The 22,249-nt window shown below is 39.6% G+C and overlaps 1 protein-coding gene across 17 annotated transcripts in view; it reads left to right on the forward strand.

The window, feature by feature from the left end:
• The window catches only part of ppfia1 (PTPRF interacting protein alpha 1), a 67,586-nt gene that overhangs the window by 13,891 nt on the left and 31,446 nt on the right, over positions 1-22,249 (forward strand). For 13 of the 17 annotated variants that reach the window (XM_041979551.1, XM_041979573.1, XM_041979536.1 and 10 more), the window contains exons 3-14: positions 5,522-5,623; positions 5,871-6,035; positions 10,458-10,532; positions 13,142-13,243; positions 15,440-15,664; positions 15,756-15,902; positions 16,435-16,569; positions 20,222-20,305; positions 20,397-20,528; positions 20,626-20,688; positions 21,836-21,915; positions 21,999-22,149. In XM_041979551.1, coding sequence (XP_041835485.1) covers positions 5,522-5,623; positions 5,871-6,035; positions 10,458-10,532; positions 13,142-13,243; positions 15,440-15,664; positions 15,756-15,902; positions 16,435-16,569; positions 20,222-20,305; positions 20,397-20,528; positions 20,626-20,688; positions 21,836-21,915; positions 21,999-22,149 — 1,461 coding nt within the window. The remainder of the gene's footprint in view (positions 1-5,521; positions 5,624-5,870; positions 6,036-10,457; positions 10,533-13,141; positions 13,244-15,439; positions 15,665-15,755; positions 15,903-16,434; positions 16,570-20,221; positions 20,306-20,396; positions 20,529-20,625; positions 20,689-21,835; positions 21,916-21,998; positions 22,150-22,249) is intronic. The other 4 variants (XM_041979546.1, XM_041979582.1, XM_041979677.1 and 1 more) reach the window with 1 other exon arrangement.

Here is a 22,249-nt window from a genome sequence, read left to right on the forward strand (position 1 = left end):
AAGTTGCTGTTGGAAACAAATAATCCTGGAGCAGTGAAAATAAAGAAACAAGACCACACATCTGGATTAGATGGGGATTCTTCTACAGACCATTGCATATAGATGGCTAAAAAAGGCATCGACCTCATGCCGAGTCAGTCATGTTGGTCAGTAATGTAAAGTTCAGTGAACACTGTTAAACCCGACACATTGAGCTGTAAATCTGCACACAATTCACAATTACAAAAATGCAAATAACACAATAACATTTCATTAAATGTTACGTTAGATAAACATTATATCAAGTAACCCAGTTACTGAACATTTCCCTTTACTTTGTGCTACAGAGCTGCTGGTTATCCTGCAGGAGGTGAAACATATGGGACGGAGTTCCTGTTTTATGTCCTGCTTTTCAGGGTGGTGAGTCGTCCTTCGCGACGGCACCTTGCTCAGTGTTTCTAGAAGCAAAGAAATCCCACCAGGAGGATTTAATCTGTTTGTTTGGAGGGAATAACTTTTCCTTTGTCATACTTTCTCTCTAACAATGAAGGAAAACAAAGCAACGCAAGCCGTAACACACGTTTAACTTTGTTTTAGTTTAGTTTTCATTACTTTTGCAAGTTGTGTTGATCTACTAATGTGGTTTAGACAATCTTGTGTAAAGTGATGATACTAAAGATCTTTATGATTAGTTAATCGTGCCGAGACTGATAGTGAAATCAAGTAATTGGGACATCCCTAGTGACAGCTAAAAGAACTGCATAGGTTGGATGGTGGTGGGTTAGCCAGCTTTTGTTGTGAAATACTGTTGAACTTCCTGTCTATTATAGGTTAATGTAAACTTCATGATTTAACATGAAGGCTGAGAAATGATGTTGTGAAAAGGTTTTGGTGATGATTATATAATAAATGATTAATAACAATGTGCTTGTGGTGTGAAAGCTGTAGCGTTTAATTCAGACTGAAGGCAGCGTTAAAAAGAAAAAAAAAAACTTTTTTCTGAGGGTTTTCTATAAAACCTGCAAACTGTCCGCTTGAAAGTTTTTATGTTTTAGCCACTAAAAAGAGAACTAATTTGAGAAAACTAATGTTAGGCTTTTTTTTTTTATCTAATTATCATCTTTGCCATTTTTCTACAGTGCATAAAAAAAACTCCTTGTTTTTTTGTGTTATTGATAAATAATTAATAAATGGTAATCAAGGTGAGAATCGATTACTGTCCATGAAGGGATGACATTTACTGTATCCTGCAGGCTGTGTTTGATCACAGTTTCTGATGAACAGAACTTCCTGGGATAATAAAATATGTTTGACAGTTTAGCTATCTGTCTCTTGATGTAGAAGACGGAGCAATACCACCATCAACAGACAAAGAAACAAACCAGAGAAGAAGAAGAGGATCAGGAAGGAAACAAAAAAGCAGAAGAAGAGTAAAGACGAGCACAACTGTGGAAATTGTGCGAGCTTTGGAAGAAAGGATAACGTGAGTGTTTAGGGCGTGTTGGGTGTTTGGAAACAACTTGATGGTGACGCTTTACCGCTGCCAAACGGTGTCTGAAACTGACGTCGGCTCGCAGAGGTGAACTCTGAACTCAGCTCCGCCCGCTAGTGGAGGTGCTAACTTAACCATGGCAACGCAAAACACACATGGAAGTATGAGGCCGGCGACGTATGACAATGTTTGAAACGGACGCCGCTATTTATGCGCATACGGGTGCATGAATGGGCCTTTATTGTAAGCTGCTGATGTAAATGTTTTTCAGTGGTTCCCGGACTTTTTCATCCACTACCACATGCATCCCAAGGCTTACAAAGAAATGCGACGCGAAAGAGTCTTTAGTTCATTAATCATGCCATATTAAAAGTCTGAGCGTTGCATTATCTGAGCAAGAGAAGCTGATTTTGTGTGAGGCCGGTGCAGCTCTCTGTACTTGTGCAGATGTAAAACAACTAAATAAATCAGATATACAGGTCTACATGCATGAAGATATTAGAGTATTGGGGAGAAATCTGCGTGTGTTAATCAGATAATGGCTGTCATCTGTTAAAGGATGTTGGATTTAGCTGTCTTGGATTATCTGATGACTTCAGAAATCAGGCAGATTTTTGGTGGGAACATAAACGGGTTCATTGATGCTGATTTGACTGAGTAAATATTTCCCCATTGCACTCTCATCTCATGTTATTATTGCAGCAGCTTGTGTTTGAGCTCCTGCAGTTTATCCACTGACAAAGTACTAAAATCTTTCATTTAAGCCTGAAACACTCAAAGGGGTTTGTAGTTACTAGTGTTAGAGCAGGGCTGCCCAAGTCCGGTCCTCGAGATCTACCATCCTGCAACTTTTAGATGCAGACCTTCTCCAACACGCCTGAATCAAATGACTGGCTCATTATCAGGCCTCTGCAGAGCTGAATGACATGCAGATGACATTTGATTTAGATGCTTTGGAGAAGGGTTGCATCTAAAAGTTGCAGGATGGTAGATCTGAAGGACCGGACTTGGGCACCCCTGTGTTAGAGCAATCCCGGTGCAACACTATGGAGGGTAATTTTAATATAAATGAGGTTAGTTAGTGCTTTGGTCCAATTATAGCTGGTGAAAACACTGAAGAATTATAGGAACTACTTCATGTTTATTCACAATCTTTCTCTGAATTAGGCTTTTTAAGCCTGGCAGCTCACAGAATACTGCGATAATCTGTATCAAGAAGGTTGTTTCTATGATTTCTGTCCCAGTTCCACATGAATCTGCCACTCCAGTTTTAGAGATAATTAAATGAACATTCTCTCTGCTCCTTTGGATTAAGTTTTTCTGATTGTCGGTCAGCAACGGGCAGCAGACTTAGCAGCTCTGAATAAGGGCCATTGTGGTGTCTAATTAGTTTTTGATAGCGAGTCCTCCTGTAGGGAGAACAGATGCTCTCCGCACAGTGTCCGATTTCAGCACACGCTTTAAGCTTTTAAGAACGGCTAAAGTCATTATGTAGGAGGTAGAGGCCCGTTGGTTCCGATCTCACTTCCAAACGCTGCACGGACCGCCGCCGACGTGGTGTTGGGAGGAAGCGCTTATCCCAAGCCTGTGCAACAGTTGCCTTGATGGGGAGCTTTTTTTATTTCCACAGATGGTAATCTAATATTCAGTGGGCAAGAAATTAGTGCTTTAAAGTTAGTTTTTGGTGGTTTCTGTTGATAATAATGACAAGAAGTTTAATTTAGGTCTAAAATGATCATTTTAGCATCCTCCCAAAGCCCTGTGAGCTTCATCAGGCTTGAGTTAATTCAGATTCTTCCATTTCTGTTCGACCACTTGATCCAAATGTGAAGTTTTCTCCTGAGCTGTAGACAACTTCATGAGAAATTAAAGGTAATGAAAATGCCATGACTAAAACGGTAATTATTTTCTCGAGACGTCATTGAATTACAGCAGTCACATGGTCACATTTTTGTTCCCCCTGTTATTACATATTAGTCTCAGTGCTGCAGTGCATTTATCCCTGAAAAGCTTTTTGTGTTCCTCTCTGTTTGACTACGCTGTTCCTTTAATACGTTGGCACACATATTCATGTTCCCCCTCCCTCCCTTTAATCCACTCCTCAGTTTTACGGCTTACAGAGCAGATCAGTCCTTCCAGCCACCATGGACTCATCTACACCCACTGAGCCATGCACCAGTTTAGCCTGCTGTGCACAAATTTACCATCAAGTTTCAAGCCTGAATAAAATGTTTACAGTGTTTTTGGGGATTGATCCAATGTTTACTATCCTCCTGAGCTGTTTTCAGATGCATTTTTAAATGGTTCTTGTTGTGATTGGCTTCATTATCATTTTTGTGTCTCTTGTTTGCAGAAAGGGTTTACTTTCTATGGAAATGCAAACTTCTTTTCAGTATTCTAAAAAACCGGACTGTGCTTCCTGAGTCTTAGGGGGTCTGTAATCATGGCAGCGTGATTAGATATGATCATTACTGTGACCGAGTGGGAGGTCATGAGCAGGTGTTAAGCTTTGGTTTTGTTTTTTTTTATCAGTCATATTTTCATTTTTTGTCATTTAATCATGAAAAAAAGCTGCTGAATCATCTGATCCTACTCGCCGGATTTTTTTCCTTTCTAATTAGATGAGTCTTCTCTCCAAGTGTGTTAATGAAGCAGGTTAAAGTAAAAATAAATATCAGATGACATTTGTAAAGCCATGCTGAGAATAAAGACACCAAACTGGACATGGTAAACATTTTTTATGTGGTGTATAAATAGGCTCAATTATTAGTAGCCCTTAAAACTCCCACTCCGCATTGTGTTGACACACCTGAATGCTGCGGTAGAGACAGAGAAGCTCACACTGATGATGATCAATGAATCGGTGCATTGATCAGCTGGCTGCTACTGACCCTCTTAGTTCCTCTGGAGGCAGTGAGAATGGATGTAGTTTTTCATGCACTGCTTCTGCATTAGTCGGGTTAATGTTGGCAGTGTAATGTGTTTGTGTTCATCAGTGATTTTATTTTATCCTGATAAATTAAAATCCGAGAATTCGTAGGTTCTACTTTCTTCTCTTTCTGTAAAGCAATAAGTGCAGGGTCCGCTCAGGAATGTAGGAAGTAAGCAACTCTGTAATTACCCCTGGGCCTTCCTCTTCCAGTCTCTCATTGGGTAGCGGAGAGTGAAGATCTTCCTTGTAGCCAATTGGGACATCTCTCGTACTCTTTTAGTGTAGCCTACTCTTTGCCAAGAGCTGGAAGAGTTCAGAGGCTGTACGGGAGGAAAGGGAGAATATCTGCAGCAGTGGCTGAAAAGAACGATCAGTTCCAGCAGCTCTCTGTCCCCCACCCCCACCCTCCTCCTCTCAGAAACATAGCAAGAAGGCCTCAGCACTCACCATGCATGTGCTACAGGGCAAAAATCAGGATGGCACATTCTTTAATGGTTCAATCATGCATGTAATTCCTAAAAGCAGTATGTGCATCTCTGTGTGCTCCAATACACAAGTGGATTTATTTTGTGGCAGAGATGTGAGGGTAGTGTAAGGCTGAGCACGGCTGCATTTCTCAGGATAAACTGTGCTGCTCTTTGATGTTGTGTAAAGAGGTTTCAGTAACTCCTGAACATCTCCAGGTCCGCTGTTTCAGATGTAAACACAGCCTTGTCAGTAACAGCAAGGTGACGTTGGAAATGTGAGTTATTTGTTGTGGTATCGTTGCGTTTACTGTAACCACACAGAGGAAAGTCATATGCGAGCCAGCTGTCGAAAGCTTTGCCCTGAAAATTGTAGTTTTCCTCTGGGATACATAAATTATTTCATATTGCAAAACTAACTAATGTGTTGAGGAGAGGACAAGAATAGAGAGATTAAACAGGAGGATCAAATGCAAATGATAAGACATTAAGATTTACATTAAATCCAAGTGATGTGTTAAAGATCATCCATCAGCCTCAGGATCTGATAATGTTAGAAAACCTGAGCTTGTTTCCTCCCTACAGCCACCCTGCTTCCCTTTCACAGACAGCAAGGAAGTAACAAGCACATGTTGCTGTCCTTGTCTATTTTAGGAGTTTGCTGCACTAACAAAGGAGGTGAACATGTGCCGGGAGCAGCTTCTGGAGAAAGAGGAGGAGATTGCAGAGCTGAAGGCGGAGAGGAACAACACACGGGTCAGTAAAATGCATCGCACACAATCACACATGAAATACACGAAGAATTCCTGTGTGCTTCTGTTTGGAGTAGAGACGGTTGTCATAGCACAGGTTGACAGATGAGTTTGTCTCTTAATCCAAAGCTTTGTCAGAACCTGTTTGTTTGGAAACCTGCTTAATTATCGAAATATGTCAACCTGTCATGAAACATCTGTCTCAGGTTCCACCACATCCAGCCTGATAATGTTTTCTGTTGTGTGTCCAGCTGCTGCTGGAGCACTTGGAGTGCCTGGTGTCTCGCCACGAGCGGAGTCTGAGGATGACCGTGGTGAAGAGGCAGGCTCAGTCTCCAGCCGGTGTCTCCAGCGAAGTGGAGGTCCTCAAAGCTCTTAAGTCACTTTTTGAACACCACAAAGCCCTCGATGAGAAGGTACAGTTCTGTCTTTGAGTGTTGGTCGCTTTGGATAAAAGCGTCTGCTAAATGACTATAGAATAGAGTAAAATAGAATAAAATAGAATAGAATGGATTCACTCTTCCTATCATAGACTATCTTGGGCTTCACTTCTTTCTGGATCCTCATGGTGTTTCTAAGACCTGGTACAGACATAAGGTTTTTGTTAATCTGATGAGATTTTTTATCTGGTCTTAACCTCACACGTGAAGATAAAAAATCAGGCATGTAAGTGTTGATGGTAAGTGTGTGGTGGCTCCGATGATCTCAGCACAGAACAACACACACATAACGATGCTGTCCTGCAACCGATCCAGAATCTTGTCCTCCGAGCCAGAAATGACCAAACGTGATCTAACAAAAACAATGAAGAAGAACCGTAGCAACAACTGGAAAACACAACACCCAGCATGGAGAAGGAAAGCAGGATGAGGGAATGATGGTGGTCTTGGGACTATTAACAGAAAAACCCAGAACTGAAAAAAATAACAGACTGGAGGCGATGTGAACACGGTCTTTATTTACTTCCTTGTTCCCCAGTCAGCTTGCTCTCTGATTGGCTACATTCTGTTCCACGTCACCATCCACACAGTCACAACCCAGGAGTCGTCAGCGTTCCTCACACACTTGAAGAGTTTCGGTCGTGAATATTGAACATGTTAATTGCTTCCGATTGTCGGCTACGACCCGTTTCGGAGCCGATTATCAGGACGAATTTGCTCTTAACACGCCTCAGACCAAATAGTCGTTTGCCGTCCTTGGTCGGGAAGGAGCAGGACAATAACAGCCCGATGATCTTTGTGTGTACCAGGCCTAAGATGAATGTGGGTCTATCTCTGGATCCTCCTGAGTCTGACCATTGATAGAGGTGTCCATCATCATCATCATCATCATCATCATCATCATCATCATCATCATTGGCCGATGGCTTCCTGACATATTTACCTGTATAACACCTCTATTAAACACCTGGAAACCTGCTCAGGTTCACTTCTACCTTCTGCTGTAGCACAGTTCCTCATCAGACATTTCTTTACTCATTCCTAGGATTTCTTTACTCATTCCTAGGACTACTTTTCTCATTCCTAGGATTACTTTACTCATTCCTAGGACTACTTTTCTCTTTCCTAGGATTACTTTACTCATTCCTAGGATTTCTTTACTCATTCCTAGGACTACTTTTCTCATTCCTAGGATTACTTTACTCATTCCTAGGATTTCTTTACTCATTCCTAGGACTACTTTTCTCTTTCCTAGGATTACTTTACTCATTCCTAGGATTTCTTTACTCATTCCTAGGACTACTTTTCTCATTCCTAGGATTACTTTTCTCATTCCTAGGATTTCTTTACTCATTTCTAGGACTACTTTTCTCTTTCCTAGGATTACTTTACTCATTCCTAGGATTTCTTTACTCATTCCTAGGACTATTTTTTTCATTCCTAGGATTACTTTACTCATTCCTAGGACTACTTTTCTCATTCCTAGGACTACTTTTCTCATTCCTAGGATTACTTTTCTCTTTCCTAGGATTACTTTACTCATTCCTAGGATTTCTTTACTCATTCCTAGGATTTCTTTACTCATTCCTAGGACTACTTTTCTCTTTCCTAGGATTACTTTACTCATTCCTAGGATTTCTTTACTCATTCCTAGGACTACTTTTCTCTTTCCTAGGATTACCTTTCTCATTCCTAGGATTACTTTACTCATTCCTAGGACTACTTTTCTCATTCCTAGGATTACTTTACTCATTCCTAGGATTTCTTTACTCATTCCTAGGACTACTTTTCTCATTCCTAGGATTTCTTTACTCATTCCTAGGACTACTTTTCTCTTTCCTAGGATTACTTTACTCATTCCTAGGATTCTTTACTCATTCCTAGGACTACTTTTCTCATTCCTAGGATTACTTTACTCATTCCTAGGACTACTTTTCTCATTCCTAGGATTTCCTTACTCATTCCTAGGATTTCTTTACTCATTCCTAGGACTACTTTTCTCATTCCTAGGATTACTTTACTCATTCCTAGGATTTCTTTACTCATTCCTAGGACTACTTTTCTCTTTCCTAGGAATACTTTACTCATTCCTAGGATTTCTTTACTCATTCCTAGGACTACTTTTCTCATTCCTACGATTTCTTTACTCATTCCTAGGACTACTTTTCTCTTTCCTAGGAATACTTTACTCATTCCTAGGATTTCTTTACTCATTCCTAGGACTACTTTTCTCATTCCTAGGATTTCTTTACTCATTCCTAGGACTACTTTTCTCATTCCTAGGACTACTTTTCTCATTCCTAGGATTACTTTACTCATTCCTAGGACTACTTTTCTCATTCCTAGGATTACTTTACTCATTCCTAGGACTACTTTTCTCTTTCCTAGGATTACCTTTCTCATTCCTAGGATTACTTTACTCATTCCTAGGACTACTTTTCTCATTCCTAGGATTACTTTACTCATTCCTAGGATTTCTTTACTCATTCCTAGGACTACTTTTCTCATTCCTAGGATTTCTTTACTCATTCCTAGGACTACTTTTCTCTTTCCTAGGATTACTTTACTCATTCCTAGGATTCTTTACTCATTCCTAGGACTACTTTTCTCATTCCTAGGATTACTTTACTCATTCCTAGGACTACTTTTCTCATTCCTAGGATTTCCTTACTCATTCCTAGGATTTCTTTACTCATTCCTAGGACTACTTTTCTCATTCCTAGGATTACTTTACTCATTCCTAGGATTTCTTTACTCATTCCTAGGACTACTTTTCTCTTTCCTAGGAATACTTTACTCATTCCTAGGATTTCTTTACTCATTCCTAGGACTACTTTTCTCATTCCTACGATTTCTTTACTCATTCCTAGGACTACTTTTCTCTTTCCTAGGAATACTTTACTCATTCCTAGGATTTCTTTACTCATTCCTAGGACTACTTTTCTCATTCCTAGGATTTCTTTACTCATTCCTAGGACTACTTTTCTCATTCCTAGGACTACTTTTCTCATTCCTAGGATTACTTTACTCATTCCTGGATGAACAGAGCTGCTATTCTCTGGTTTTCACTGAAAATAATGTGGGTTTCTTTTAGGAGGAGATAACTATTTCAGTTTCCTACTGTGTTTCAGGTGAATTTACTCTGACGCCGTAACGCTTATCTTGATTCTGTCATTTCTGTAGTAATCTGTAGAATACTGTAAATGACTGAAGAATCTCATGTCTCAGCTTTCTGTAGAGACCAAGATTAAAGACCCACTGCAATGCTTATTTGGAACTATTTAAAATGTTGTCAGTGATCTTTAAATTGTGATAATGAAGTTTCTGGCAAAAATCACAAAACCTGTGCCCTTTTCCAGGACTCTGGTTCTGCAGAGGACCAGTAGCTCATTAGCAATTTGCCTCTGACTTGTGGGCGGAGTCATCGCTGCTCAGTGCCGAACAACCCGGGTCAGGAGCTTGTGGCCCCGCCCTGTGGGTTTATGACGTGTAAATGATGGTCTGTCTGAGCTCAACTCTTTCTGCCCGTCATTGCTTCACAATGATTTAAATGCAACTAGTCTTCCTGGGGTCTTTTTTTTAAGTACATTCAAAATATATGGACATGTACATTCAGTACGTTTACACAGGAATATATTGCATCCCTACATACAAAGTCCGTGCACTATTCTTTAAAATATATAATGCTTGCACATGCACACAAATATACAAATATTCATACATATAACACATGAAAGACTTGTCTAAATTAATATAAACAGAATATATGTAGACATATACAGTATATTTACTCCTATACACATATTCTCATACAGACATACATATTACTACATTCCATGTTTTAATAAATACTGTCGTAATGTTTTTTAAGGTCAGTGTCATTTACTGTTAGAATATTTGGTAAAAGATTCCACTCAGACATTCTTCTATAAAAAACTGTCTTTGATTGAATTAGTTTTGGCTTTAGGGGAAATAAAATTAATTCCAGCTGCGTGTCTGGTACTGCACTGAAATTAAGGTTTTTAAATAGTATCATCGGTGTTTTTGTTGCAGAGATACTCAGAGTAGTGAGTAAAATAACCTGTTTTTTAAATTGTTATGCATTGTAATAAAGTTTGTCCTATAATTACATTAAAGTATTGCAGCAAAGCAGCAAAGTTAACAATAAAAGCTTCCATTGAAGAGAACGACGAGTCAAACCAAACCAGTCAAACATTAGATTCAGTTTTCCTCCCAGTTTCATTCTCTAATGATTTAAAGACTTCTTCTCAAAAGCACTTCAGAACTGGGCGGAACCAGAAAGTGTGAACATGGTTAGCTGAAGCTTCATGACAGCTGACACTGACTGGATCGATGTTCTGGATGTATGTTTATATGTCTTTTGTTTTTTCATTAAAGGTAAGAGAGCGACTTCGTGTTGCTTTGGAGCGATGCAGCGCGTTGGAGGAACAACTCACCATTTCACACAAAGAAGTAAGAAAACACAACATGCACGAAAACTCAGATTCTTCCTGCAGCTTCCAAACATTCATGTTTGGATCCACACAAGCTACTGTTTGTGCTGCATTTATAAATCTGTTTCTGCCTGGTCTTCTCCCAGTTTATCTATGGATTTCTATCAGTCCAGAAGTACTGGAACTTACCGTCTTCGTTCTAATGATCTTCTCCTGTTATCTGTCCACAATGTCTGAACTGAACTTGTAAAGAAAACACTCCCACGCTGCTGGGAATCAGCTGGATTTCAAGAAAATCCCCTCATTAAATGAATTCATACAAGTTTTAAATTAACTGGAAGCAAATACGTCAGGGTATAATTGTTGTTTTTGACCAGTTCTGTTTCCATTTAGACATTTATCACCATGGTGTAAAGTTTTATGTCTTGTGTTATTTTAACTTATGTTGTTCCATAGAGATCCCTTTTTATGTCCACATGTATGCTAGTTGCTGCTGATCTTGGCCAGAAAAAGATTTTAAATCTTGTTATTAATTATGAACCACATGAGTTTTCTTTCTTGGTTAAATAAAGGTTTTATAATACCAGTAAAAAAAAAAAAAAAACATTAACAGGAGGCCCAAAACTATGGAGGCTGAAAAGTGTCTCAATTAGTTGCATTAAATACAGCATTGAATAATTAAATGTGTCGTTAACTTAAGAAAATTATAAACGAACACGTTGAACACATTAGATTGACATTTATCACTAATTGCTTAAATGTGTAATTAAGTTATATTGGAAATACAAAAAATGAAACAAAATATGTAATTAATGTCTTAAATATGCCAGTAGTTAATAAAAGTTGTAATTAAATTCATAAATAATTACACTGATAATTAAACGTAGTTTTAAGTCATTTAGGTTAATTAAATTGATATAAAAACACATGTATTTATTTTAATATTATTTTATGTTTCCCGAGCTGCATTATGTCATGAATTAATTTAATTAGGACATTGTGACATCTGATTGGCTCTGCAAGTCAATATAAACGGATCCCAAATAAAAGATCCTCACCCGCCAGGTTTGATGGATGAAGCTGACGGATAAAATAAGTTCATAATGCGCTGCAACCATAAAATTAATTAAATTGTTCAAGAAAAGTTCTTGTGTAAAAGGAACCTATTTTTTAATAAAAGTACTCTAATATATATATTTTAAACTTATCAGAATCAGACATACTTTATTGATCACAGACTGGAAAATTGCAACTTTGCAGCAGCATCAGAATAAGAGAAGAAATTTAATAAAATAAAGCTAAATGAACTGTGTGGTGCAAAAATACGATATACAAAAACACAATAAGAAAATCAGAATCAAAATGGAAGGACAACTTCGTCCGTCTTCTTTGTCCGTTACGCGCATAATTTGGTTCGTTTTCAGGGAGCTTTGCTATCCGTCACTTGACGTCGAAGACGGGTCAATACCACAGAAAATCGTGGGGGGCAGAGCTGAGCAGGACAGCTGACATGCAACCAGGGAACGAAACAAACCAGAGAAGAAGAACAGGAAAGGGGGGAAAAAAAGGAGACGAATGAAAACGAGGACAACTGTAGAAACTGCCCAGGCGTTTGAAGAAAGGACATGAGAACGTGTATGGCGTGTTGGGAAGCAGCTTCATAGCGATCCGTTGCAGTGTCTGAAACGGACGCTGGCTCGCGGGAGGGAACTCTGAATTTAGTACCGCCCTCTAGTGGAGGAACAGACTTATTAACCATGGCCATGCAAAAAACGCATGGAAGTATGAGGGCGGCCACGTAACGTTTGAAACGGATGTCGCTATTTACGTACGTCAGGAAGCATAAACAGCCTTTAGAGTTCATTTGATAGTTTTTATATCTAATAGAAAAGAATAGAATGTCTTTATTGTCATTATAACAAATACGAGATTTAAAAGTGCCGTCCAATCAGATACTTCATTTAACACAAGAAATCAAGTGTTCCAGATACTCCAGTATTAGAGGTTTATTTGGAGTTTTGCTTGTTTTATTTGTGTCGATACTCCTGATGTCATGAAACTGACTTTCAACAACTGAGTTTCTGCTTGCATGGTGTCCGTTCAAGCCGAACCCCAGAAGAAGATTCACATTCAGAACTCGTGCACATGCATGCAAACGAAGGAAGGCCTCTGACTCGTCTGTGATGAATGGGATTAAGATTGACTAAAGGCCCAGAGGATGTCTCAGATTTGTCCTAGATTTCCTCTGAGCTTCTTTCTGCTGCTCTTCATGCTGGAGTCGTCTTTTGTCCGAGACCACACACACCAGCACACACACGCACAAAGTCAACCATTGGCCACCTTCTGGTTTTATTAGGGATTTATTTAGCAAAAGTAGTTTTATGCCGTTTTCTATTTTTTTAATTAACCATTTCATAGAACGTGTGAATTTGTGAGTTTGTAGCCATATTAAGGCTCAAAATCAAAGTTTGAACCTTTTAACAGTTTGTAATCTTTCTTTGCGTTTCTCACACAAAGATGCATACACTCACTGTACTTAACTGTTTAAAAAGAGGTGAATCATATGTGTAACTGATGGTTGTGATGATCATATGACTCATGAGGTGTTAACTGTGTTGTTTCCTGCAGCTGGCTTACCTCAGGGAGCAGAACAGTCAGAAGAGAGGACTGGCCGACGGAACCAGCGAGGTCAACCACAACTCTGAAAACACTCCCAGCACCAACGGCAAGGTGAGCGTGCTTACTCCGTTAAACGGCATGGCTGGGAGAAACGAGTAGGCAAAAATACGGTTTGTTCAGCTAATTAGACTCCCAACATTTGTTTTTTTTTATGGAAATGGAACATTTTAGAGGTGCAGAAGTGAGAAGTTTCTGATGTTGCAGTCATAACTATTAGACGACACAATATTTTGTAAAACTTGGGACATTTTTACTGGAAAGACATTTTACTGTCGGGAATTTAATAAGATCATAGAAAAATTCAAATGAATTATTTGTAGTACATATTATGTGTTGCATTTTCTCTCCCTTCATCCTTCAGTTGAGACTTGGAATAATGGTTTTATCTTTTACACATTTACTGTGAAGTTTAACACGGCTGAGCCCAGTGCAGACATCTTGTTCTGCAGCGTCTCTGTTTAAAATGATGAGTCAGCTGATTCTGATGCTCGAGGAGCAGCAGGTCCTGAGTGAATCCAGCGATTCAGATCCAGTCTGATCGCAACTATGAGCAGAACTTATGTTCTGTTTAACTGAAATTTGTGTTGTGATTTTTAGTTAGTCCATAATTATCCATACTCTGACCTAAAAATGCAACCAGCATGGGAAGTAAAATGGTTTGTGGGCTCTGGGTTTTATGTGTTTTATGGGACTTTCTTCTGAGGTCCGTGATCTCTGCATGTTCTTGGGTTTTTTGTCCTTTTATATGATTGTGAAAAAAATGGATTCTGTTCAGATTTGGGATAAATGCTTATACAAAACGAGGATTAGATTTTTTTTATTTCACCTTTATTTATGCAGATTAATAAAACTAAGACAAAGTCTCGACTCCAAGTGAAACATTTTCATAAATACAAAAGTGAAAACTGAAAAGGGCTAAAAAGTGTTATCCACTGAACAAAACTCAGGGAGCGTAAATGTATATGAAAGAACCTCCCCTCCTTGAACTGATCAGGTTTTTATGTGTTAAAATGAGGTGGAAGGTGTTTGAAATGTGTTGGGATGAACGATAATTGATGAGCTGCTCTCAGCTCTACAAGATGATAAAACGTGATTATTTCACATGGTAAAGGACAAAGTATATACTGTATGTGAAGGGGCATTTAATATAGGGGTATTGAATTAAATCGTTTCTACGATGCATCGTTTCGGATGTGGATGATTCTGCATCGAAATAACAACAGAACATAATTGATTATAATAGTGTATATATTCTGCTGCCGCTTCCGTACGTGGCGTGATCTAGCAGCTGCAACAGCTCCGAGGCTGAATCCATTTTGAAACCTTCACTTAGGAAAACTGTAATACTAAGCAAACATGCAGAATATACATCAGTATATCACTGGAAATACATTTGTTGTCTCAGGGAAATCATGTAAGATTGCAGTTTATTTATACAGCACATTTCCTACATCAGACAACCCAATGTGCTGTCCACAATCAAAAGAAACAGACAAGAGAATACATACAGTGAGTTACAGATGATGCAGACATCAGTGGGAAATACATCATCATCATCCTCATCATTATCATCACATTTAGTTTTAATCCTTGGGATGGAAGCCAGTGTTAAGATGTGAGAACCAGAGTGATGTTCCCTTTTTCTGGTCTTTGTGAGGACACGAGGACACGGGCTTAAGAAACTTCTGGAACGTCCAAGTATTGATTTGACCGAGACAAAAACTGAAGCTTTGCCTGGGACCAGGGTCCCCTCGTGAGACAATAATATAGACCTGAGTGTCGCCAACATAATAATGATGAACAATAAGAGCCCCAACATGGAGCCTTGGGGAACACCACATCATCTTGGTTTGGTAGATTTGCAGGTAGGTAAACTGATACGAAGTAGTTTCTGTCTTTCAAGTAGGATTCAAACCAGTTCAGATCAGGACTAGATTTGCACCCAGTTTCCCAGGTGGTCTAACAGGGTGTTCTGAGATCTAACAGAAGCAAAACCGAACTTCTGCCGACATCTGTCTTTAGATGGATGTCATTTAAGACTTTGAGGAGGGAGTTTCAGTGCTGTGGTGTGACTGAAATCCTGACTCAAAGCCATCAAAACAACTGTGATGATGCAACAACTTGACAAGTTGTTGACAAACAGCTTTTTAATATTTATCTTGAAGATTGAGACTTTCAATGGGCCTGTAGTTGTTCATTATGGAGGTGTCTAAATGTTTTTTTTTAACATGTGTTATGATGTGCCAGCAGCGGTTGTCAGATGATTCGCTGAGTCAGGAGGATGAGTTCGGGAAGGTTGGTGAGCTCCAGGAGGTCGTGGACCGCCAGACAGCTGATTTAGGCCAGATGAAGGAGCGCATGGCGTCCATGGTGTCACGCATCAGTGAGCTGGAGGAGGACCTGGACACGGCCCGGAAGGACCTAATCAAGTCTGAAGACATGAACACACGGCTACAGAGAGACCTCAGAGAGGTGAGAGAACTGTGACAACATATATGTACTAGTTTACACTTTCATTTCTTGTTTGAGTCAAATACAAGCTGATGTAAATGTTTGTGTGTAGTCGATGGCTCAGAAGGAAGATATGGAGGAGAGGATCACTACCCTTGAGAAGCGTTACCTCGCAGCTCAGCGGGAAGCGACCTCCGTCCATGACCTGAACGATAAGCTGGAGAATGAAGTGGCCAACAAGGAGTCCCTTTTCAGACAAGTAGGTCCCATGCTGCTGGACAAACTTTTCCTTTGAGCATCATTCAGGTGTGTGAGGTTGTTTACATCTCACCATAGAGTTAGCATAAATCCATGCAGTCCATGCTGACTCCGAGGCATGTGTCCAGTCGAGCCTCAGAGATGTCTGTCAGCAGAAAGCGCCTCCAGATTTCTGCTAATGAATTCTCGCTGCGTTCAGACTGACCAGCGCAGCAGGCCTCAATGAAAAGCCTCAAAGACACTAGCTTGTTTCTTTACATGCACACACTAGAGATGGAGACGTCTTTCTCTTCTTTTCTTATGTGTTTTTTCTGTCTTTGTGTCATTTTGAATGCGCTCTTCTTTACTTCCTGCCCACCTCATCCTCACCCGTCCCTTCTCCCGTCTCCCTTTCTCTATCTCTTTCTCTTCCTGCCCTTTTGTCTGACTTCTAGTCACTCTTTTCACCTTGTGGAGCTGAATGTAAACACTGGTGTAGGACAGATGAGTCATATACACGTTTGCTGATGAATGTGTTGCTTTGTTTATTGTAGACTGAGGAGAAAAACCGGCAACTCCAGGAGAAACTGGAACTGGCTGAGCAGAAGCTGCAACAGACCATCCGCAAGGCTGAGACTCTGCCTGAGGTGGAGGCCGAGTTGGCCCAGAGGGTCGCCGCCCTCACGAAGGTACACCTGCCTGTCCTCTGCCCCGTCTTCCTCCCTTCTCAGACAAAAATATTAACTGACTTAACTTCTCATCATCTTGAACTCTGATTCTAACTAAACATCTGTAATAATACACATAAGCCAACCAGGTTTATTATAGTTTCCCAGCTTTGCTGCAGACATGAGCTCCCTGCGGAAGCTGCGGAGGAAGCCATTGTTTCTTTTACTCCAGATACCCACAGAGAGCTATTTATAGCAATGTGGCTCCTGTTTTTATCCATTTATAGTTTGAGTCTTTGAGTCTTTGTCTTGGACACTTTCTGCTGCTCAGCTTGTCATAAAAACTCTGCACCTTATAAGTGTTGAATCTGGCTCATGGTGCTCTTCTGCTTGAGAGGTAATCAGCGAGAAAGTGGTCTGTGATGCATCTTTAATTTGTGTTTCTTTAGTTTCTTGCTTTCGATATTATGGATTCTTTTTTTTATTTGTTTGTTTAAAAACATTATATATAATTAAGTAAATATTAAAATAAATAACCTAAACAAGTTTTGTAAAATATTAAGAAGCTTTGATGGATAGATAGATCTTTACGCATGTACACATCTACAGACATACACACACATGCACATAGATATATATACATAACCAAATACATGCACACACATACACGTGCACTAGTACAGTATGTGTATTATGTCTCAGCAGCATTTCCAGCATTTATTGCAGTAGGATGAAAGCTGTTTTTAAGCCTGTTTGTCCTCGTTTTGAGGCTTCGGATTGTCTGCTTTATAGCAGCAGCTCAAAAAGATTGTGTCCAGGATGGGATGCATCACTGAGGAGCTCTGAGCCCCTCTGTACAAGTTATGGCTGCACTTAATATTCATCATCATCATCATCATTGCAGTCACGATGTCATTCTGCAGCTATTTTTGCTTCACATCATGACTTTGAGACATTATTTATCCATAATTTATTGTGTTTTATGAGTTTGTTGCAAGTGAATGAGGTTGAAACTCTATAGGCCCGGAGTGAAAAGAGCACGGAAATAAAATGTATGACAATAAATGAATGTGCTGAAACGGAAGTATTTTTGTAAATTTTCATAGAAACTGAATAATAATGATATAAATACCATCAGAAATTTCATTTTACTTCAAATGAATAAATGAATTAAATATAGAGTGAACACAAATAAATTCAATTTAAAATGAAATGTAGAATAAAATATAAAATAAAGTAACAAAAAGTAATTTTAAAAAAACAATTAGATTAAAAAATATATATATATCTATAATATAGATATAAATACAGATAAACACATAACTAAATGAAATGATAAAAGTAGGAAGATTATGTTTAACTTGGGCTGAGTGATGAAGAGTAATTAATGTAAAACCATCCAGTGTTTTATGAAAAATAAATAGTGAAAAATAATTTATCCGTTTTTTAGTTGTTTTTCTTACTGTTGTACAAACCCCCAAAATCAGCGTCTTATTCTTCATTATTAATGAATTCCAAATTAATTTGTTCAGATCATTCCTGCATTTTGTTTCTATCCCCACAAAAACAAAGTTGTAATATTTCTTTTACTAATGAAAGTTTCGTTAAAAGATTTCTTGAATGAGCGATTTGAGCTTTTTCCTGCAGACGTCTTTAATGGAAACCTTGTTTCCTCTGAGGAAATCAATCATTCTCTTCTCGTCTTTTCAGCTGTAGTTGCAGTATCTGTTCTCTTCAGCCACGTGGTTTTAATCGTGTCCTCACTCCCCTCAAGTGGACGCCTCGTCCTCTCATTTCTTTGTCTTGCTGTTTGTTTGGTGCTCATGCTTCCTCCACCACCTCCACGTCAAACCCTTAGTGTGTTCTGTGCGACGGAGACCAGTTTTCTGTACGTTACTCAACACATCCTCCTGGATTCTAGGAAGTTCAGGTTCGTCCTTTAACTGAGTTTAACCAGATCAATGCAAAGTACTGGCTGTGTTTACATTCTCAGTGCAAAGGACAACATGTTCTGAGGATAGCAAACATTTAAAACAAAGCAGCACATTCCTGGTTTAGTGCAGGTCAGACTGAATATGCTTTGGCTGCTGTATGCAGGTGTGTTTGTGCTTTTATGTTCTGTTGCTGCGTCATGCTGGCCCCCCCTCCTCTTAAACACAGAAAACCTTCACCTTGGTGTCTAATGCAAACAGGAAGTACCAACTGAGGCGTGTGGAGGCCCGGCCTATAGAGCTTCTGGAAAACTAAGACAAGTTTCACTGTAGGAAAAAGTCAGTCAGCCTATTGCTAGTAAACAGTAATATCAGCTGTTAACCAGTTTTATTGGTCAGTGTTCCTGAATGTTGGAAAAATGCTGGATAAACATCTTTGATGCTAGTTTCTGTGGTGAATCTGCATCACAGGAATCAGTCACTGTTGTTTGTGGCTCCTGCTGCCTTGTGTGTACATACATATATATAAATAATACCTGTGTGTCCTGTGCAGGAGCCACCCCAGCCCTCATTTCTTTATATTTCAGACTTTGTTGTAATCTTCTGAAGTGGTTTTCATCAGTAGTTCTTCAGCTTCCTGAAGGTCTGTCCAAGTTTCTCTTTGGGCATTTTCTTTTTTTTTTTTTTTTTGCTTTTTGCTTTTCGCTCATTTTTCAGTCTAGTTCTCGAATCCGGCCATTTTAGAGGAACTTAACTTTGACCAATTAATATTTCAGGCAGAAAAAAGGCTCCTAACTCACACGATGGGCCGGTGTTGTGCTGACACATAACAGACAACTTAGCAAATAATCAGTTTTAAACTGGATCTTTAGGCTCATTGTCACAAAGATACATCATTTGTTCTCATTTATTTTGTTTTATCTGTGAAAACAAGTAAAGATCAGACAGTCTGACAGACAGAAAACATGATTTCAGCAGCAACAAGATGATTTCCAATTAGCTGGTAGCTGGAAACCTGGCTTATCTCAGCATGGAGGCAGAAACAAAGAAGAGTCAGGACTAAAACATATCTACAGCAGATAAACAGGACCTAAGGTCCTGAAGAAATAGGAGCAAATCCAGCAAAGACCTGATGCAGGCCTTGAGAAATGCACCTGGACCTTCAGATTATCCATCCACTGTTGGTTGAAGCCTCATCAGAAATGGTCTCCATGGAAACGTGGCTGTCAGGAAGCCATTCTTAAGGAAGGTAAACACAGGGAAAAGGCTGAAGTAGGTCACATGACCCAAGAACTGGACTGAAGATCAGTGGCAACAGTTCTGATGGAGGGATGGATCCTCCCCTGAACCTGGACCTCAACAGGTCTGGTGGAGGGATGGATCCTCCCCAGAACCCGGATCTTAACAGATCTGGGTTTACTTTAAACCTCTTTAGAACTGGACCAACCCTGGTTCCGACTCTTGTACTGTATTTATATTTGTTTGCATGTATTTCAGTAAAAATTTCTTCACCTGTTTCCTATTTTCTTAGCATATAAATAAATAACGGGTGGCCCAAGACGTTGTTCAGTCCTGTATGTGTGGCTGGTGTATGTGAAGGGTTTGAACTTGGTCTCCTCAAACATGACCGAGGTTACTCCAACTATTTTTCTCAACAAGATTCTTCTCCAGGATGGATGAAAAAGCACGAGAAGATTTAAGCAGTTCTATGGTCTCACTGGATCAATGTTCTTCGTTTCCAGGCAGAGGAACGCCATGGCAACGTGGAGGAGAGACTCAGGCAACTAGAGGCCCAGCTGGAGGAGAAAAACCAGGAGCTGCTCAGGGTGCGAATGACCGCTTCCTGCCGTTCACAGCTTCACAGCAGCCATCTGATGAGTCACAGTGGGATGAAAGGATTTGCTTCTGTTTCTGTAGGCTCGGCAGCGAGAGAAGATGAATGAGGAGCACAACCGACGTCTGTCAGAGACTGTGGACAAGCTCCTGTCGGAGTCCAACGAGAGGCTGCAGCTTCACCTCAAAGAGAGGATGTCGGCTCTGGAGGATAAAGTGAGCAACAGAGTTTCTAGCATCACGTTCAGTGTGGTGAAGAAAGAACAGGGTTTGCTGTTTGCTTACTGTGGTTGTACTTCTTGTTTCTCTTCAGAATGCCTTGATAAGGGAACTGGATCACACTAAGAAACTGATTGAGGAGTCTCACCATGAGAAGGTAAGCAGGTGCTCAACCTTGTGCCCTGAAAACAGGAATTTAAAAAGTTACGCTAGAAGGAATATATTTTAAACTTTGATGAAATGAAAAATACTTTATTTACCTCAGAGGGAAAGAGAAACTGTAGTAGTTTCAAGATCAATATTTTTTTAACCCTTCTCCCCTGTTAAAGAAAGAATTGTTTGGATACTTTGGAAATACTTTTATCTATCAGCTGTTGCAGTGTTGTAGTAGTTTTATTTAGTACAATTCAGCTAAATTCTTCTGGCAGTTAAAGTTCGATATTTTTCCCATTTTTAAAAGAAAATCTTTTCAATAAATCATTTATAATTTATAATAATTTATTTAAACTCTTTAAGATGCCAGTTTTGATCATATACCAGTAGTGGCTTTTTCTTTCTTTTCTTTTAAATATACTGTAATTCATAGATATGTAGTTTGAACTTGAAACTGCGTTAGTAAAATGAAAGATCAATGTTTTTTAACAATTACATTCTTTTCCTTGAAAGGGTTCTTTTTAAATTTGGATGAAACATTTGAAGAAAACATGAGATTTGGTACTTCCATACCTATGAAATAAATGCAAAGGATGAAGAAAAACCAGATTTTATCCTGCCATGGCCAAGAAATGGCATCGTTTTCCATCAAATCACAGACACTGAAATCCTGATGGAAAACCAGGCCATTTCTTGGCCAAAGATGTCAGCAGGGGAGGGGCTCAAATGTGTCACTTTTGTTGTTGACCTTATTTTTTACAAAACATTAATCCCTGCAGTGGAAAATGACACAAAATCTTCTTTCACTTTGATTTAAAGCAGGGGTCAAAAAGTGTGGTTATAATGAAAGTCTATGGTACAAGTCTCAGGTTTGATATAATAAAAACATGTCGAAATACAGTAGATGTGAATTAAACTCATGTATTTCTTCATTTGAAAACACCTTCCCTCCCAAATTTCATGGTAATTTTAGGAAACAGTCACAGCCAAAATAATCTCAAAATAATGCAGCTCACAGCTACACAGAATTCCATACAGCGCATGAAGGTTAAAGGGTCATCTCCGCTAGTATTTTGGAGGAAATTTGTGGTTTTTAGTTTTTACCAACCAAACTAAATAACTTAGATGACCGTATGCATCATTTCTTTTAGGAGCAGCTCCTGATACAAATAGAGACCATGAGGGCCGAGAACGAGCAGGATCGGAGTCGGAGCAACTCCTTACTGCATGGGTGAGTTGGCAAGCTGCTAGCATTCAGAGTTTCTGTCTGACTTGTCTTCATCTTCTCTGATTGCTGTGGTTGTCTTTTTCCAGGCGCTCTCAGCTGGGCAGCACCCCAGATTTCAGGTATCCGGTGTCGGCTTCCTCCATGATGGACAGCGACTCGGATCATTACAGCAGCGCTCTCGTCCTGAGGCGGCCTCAGAAAGGACGAGTGGCGGCGCTCCGGGACGAGCCATCCAAGGTGAGTCGTCAGAGTGTCTCCTGGTGGTTTTTATCAGCTGTTACGCTCTGTAGTCGTGTAAAATCTGAGCCCGAATCTGACATGTTTCAGTTAAATTGAT

This window comes from Melanotaenia boesemani, chromosome 1 (genome assembly GCF_017639745.1).
Source record: "Melanotaenia boesemani isolate fMelBoe1 chromosome 1, fMelBoe1.pri, whole genome shotgun sequence".
Lineage (NCBI taxonomy): Eukaryota > Metazoa > Chordata > Actinopteri > Atheriniformes > Melanotaeniidae > Melanotaenia > Melanotaenia boesemani.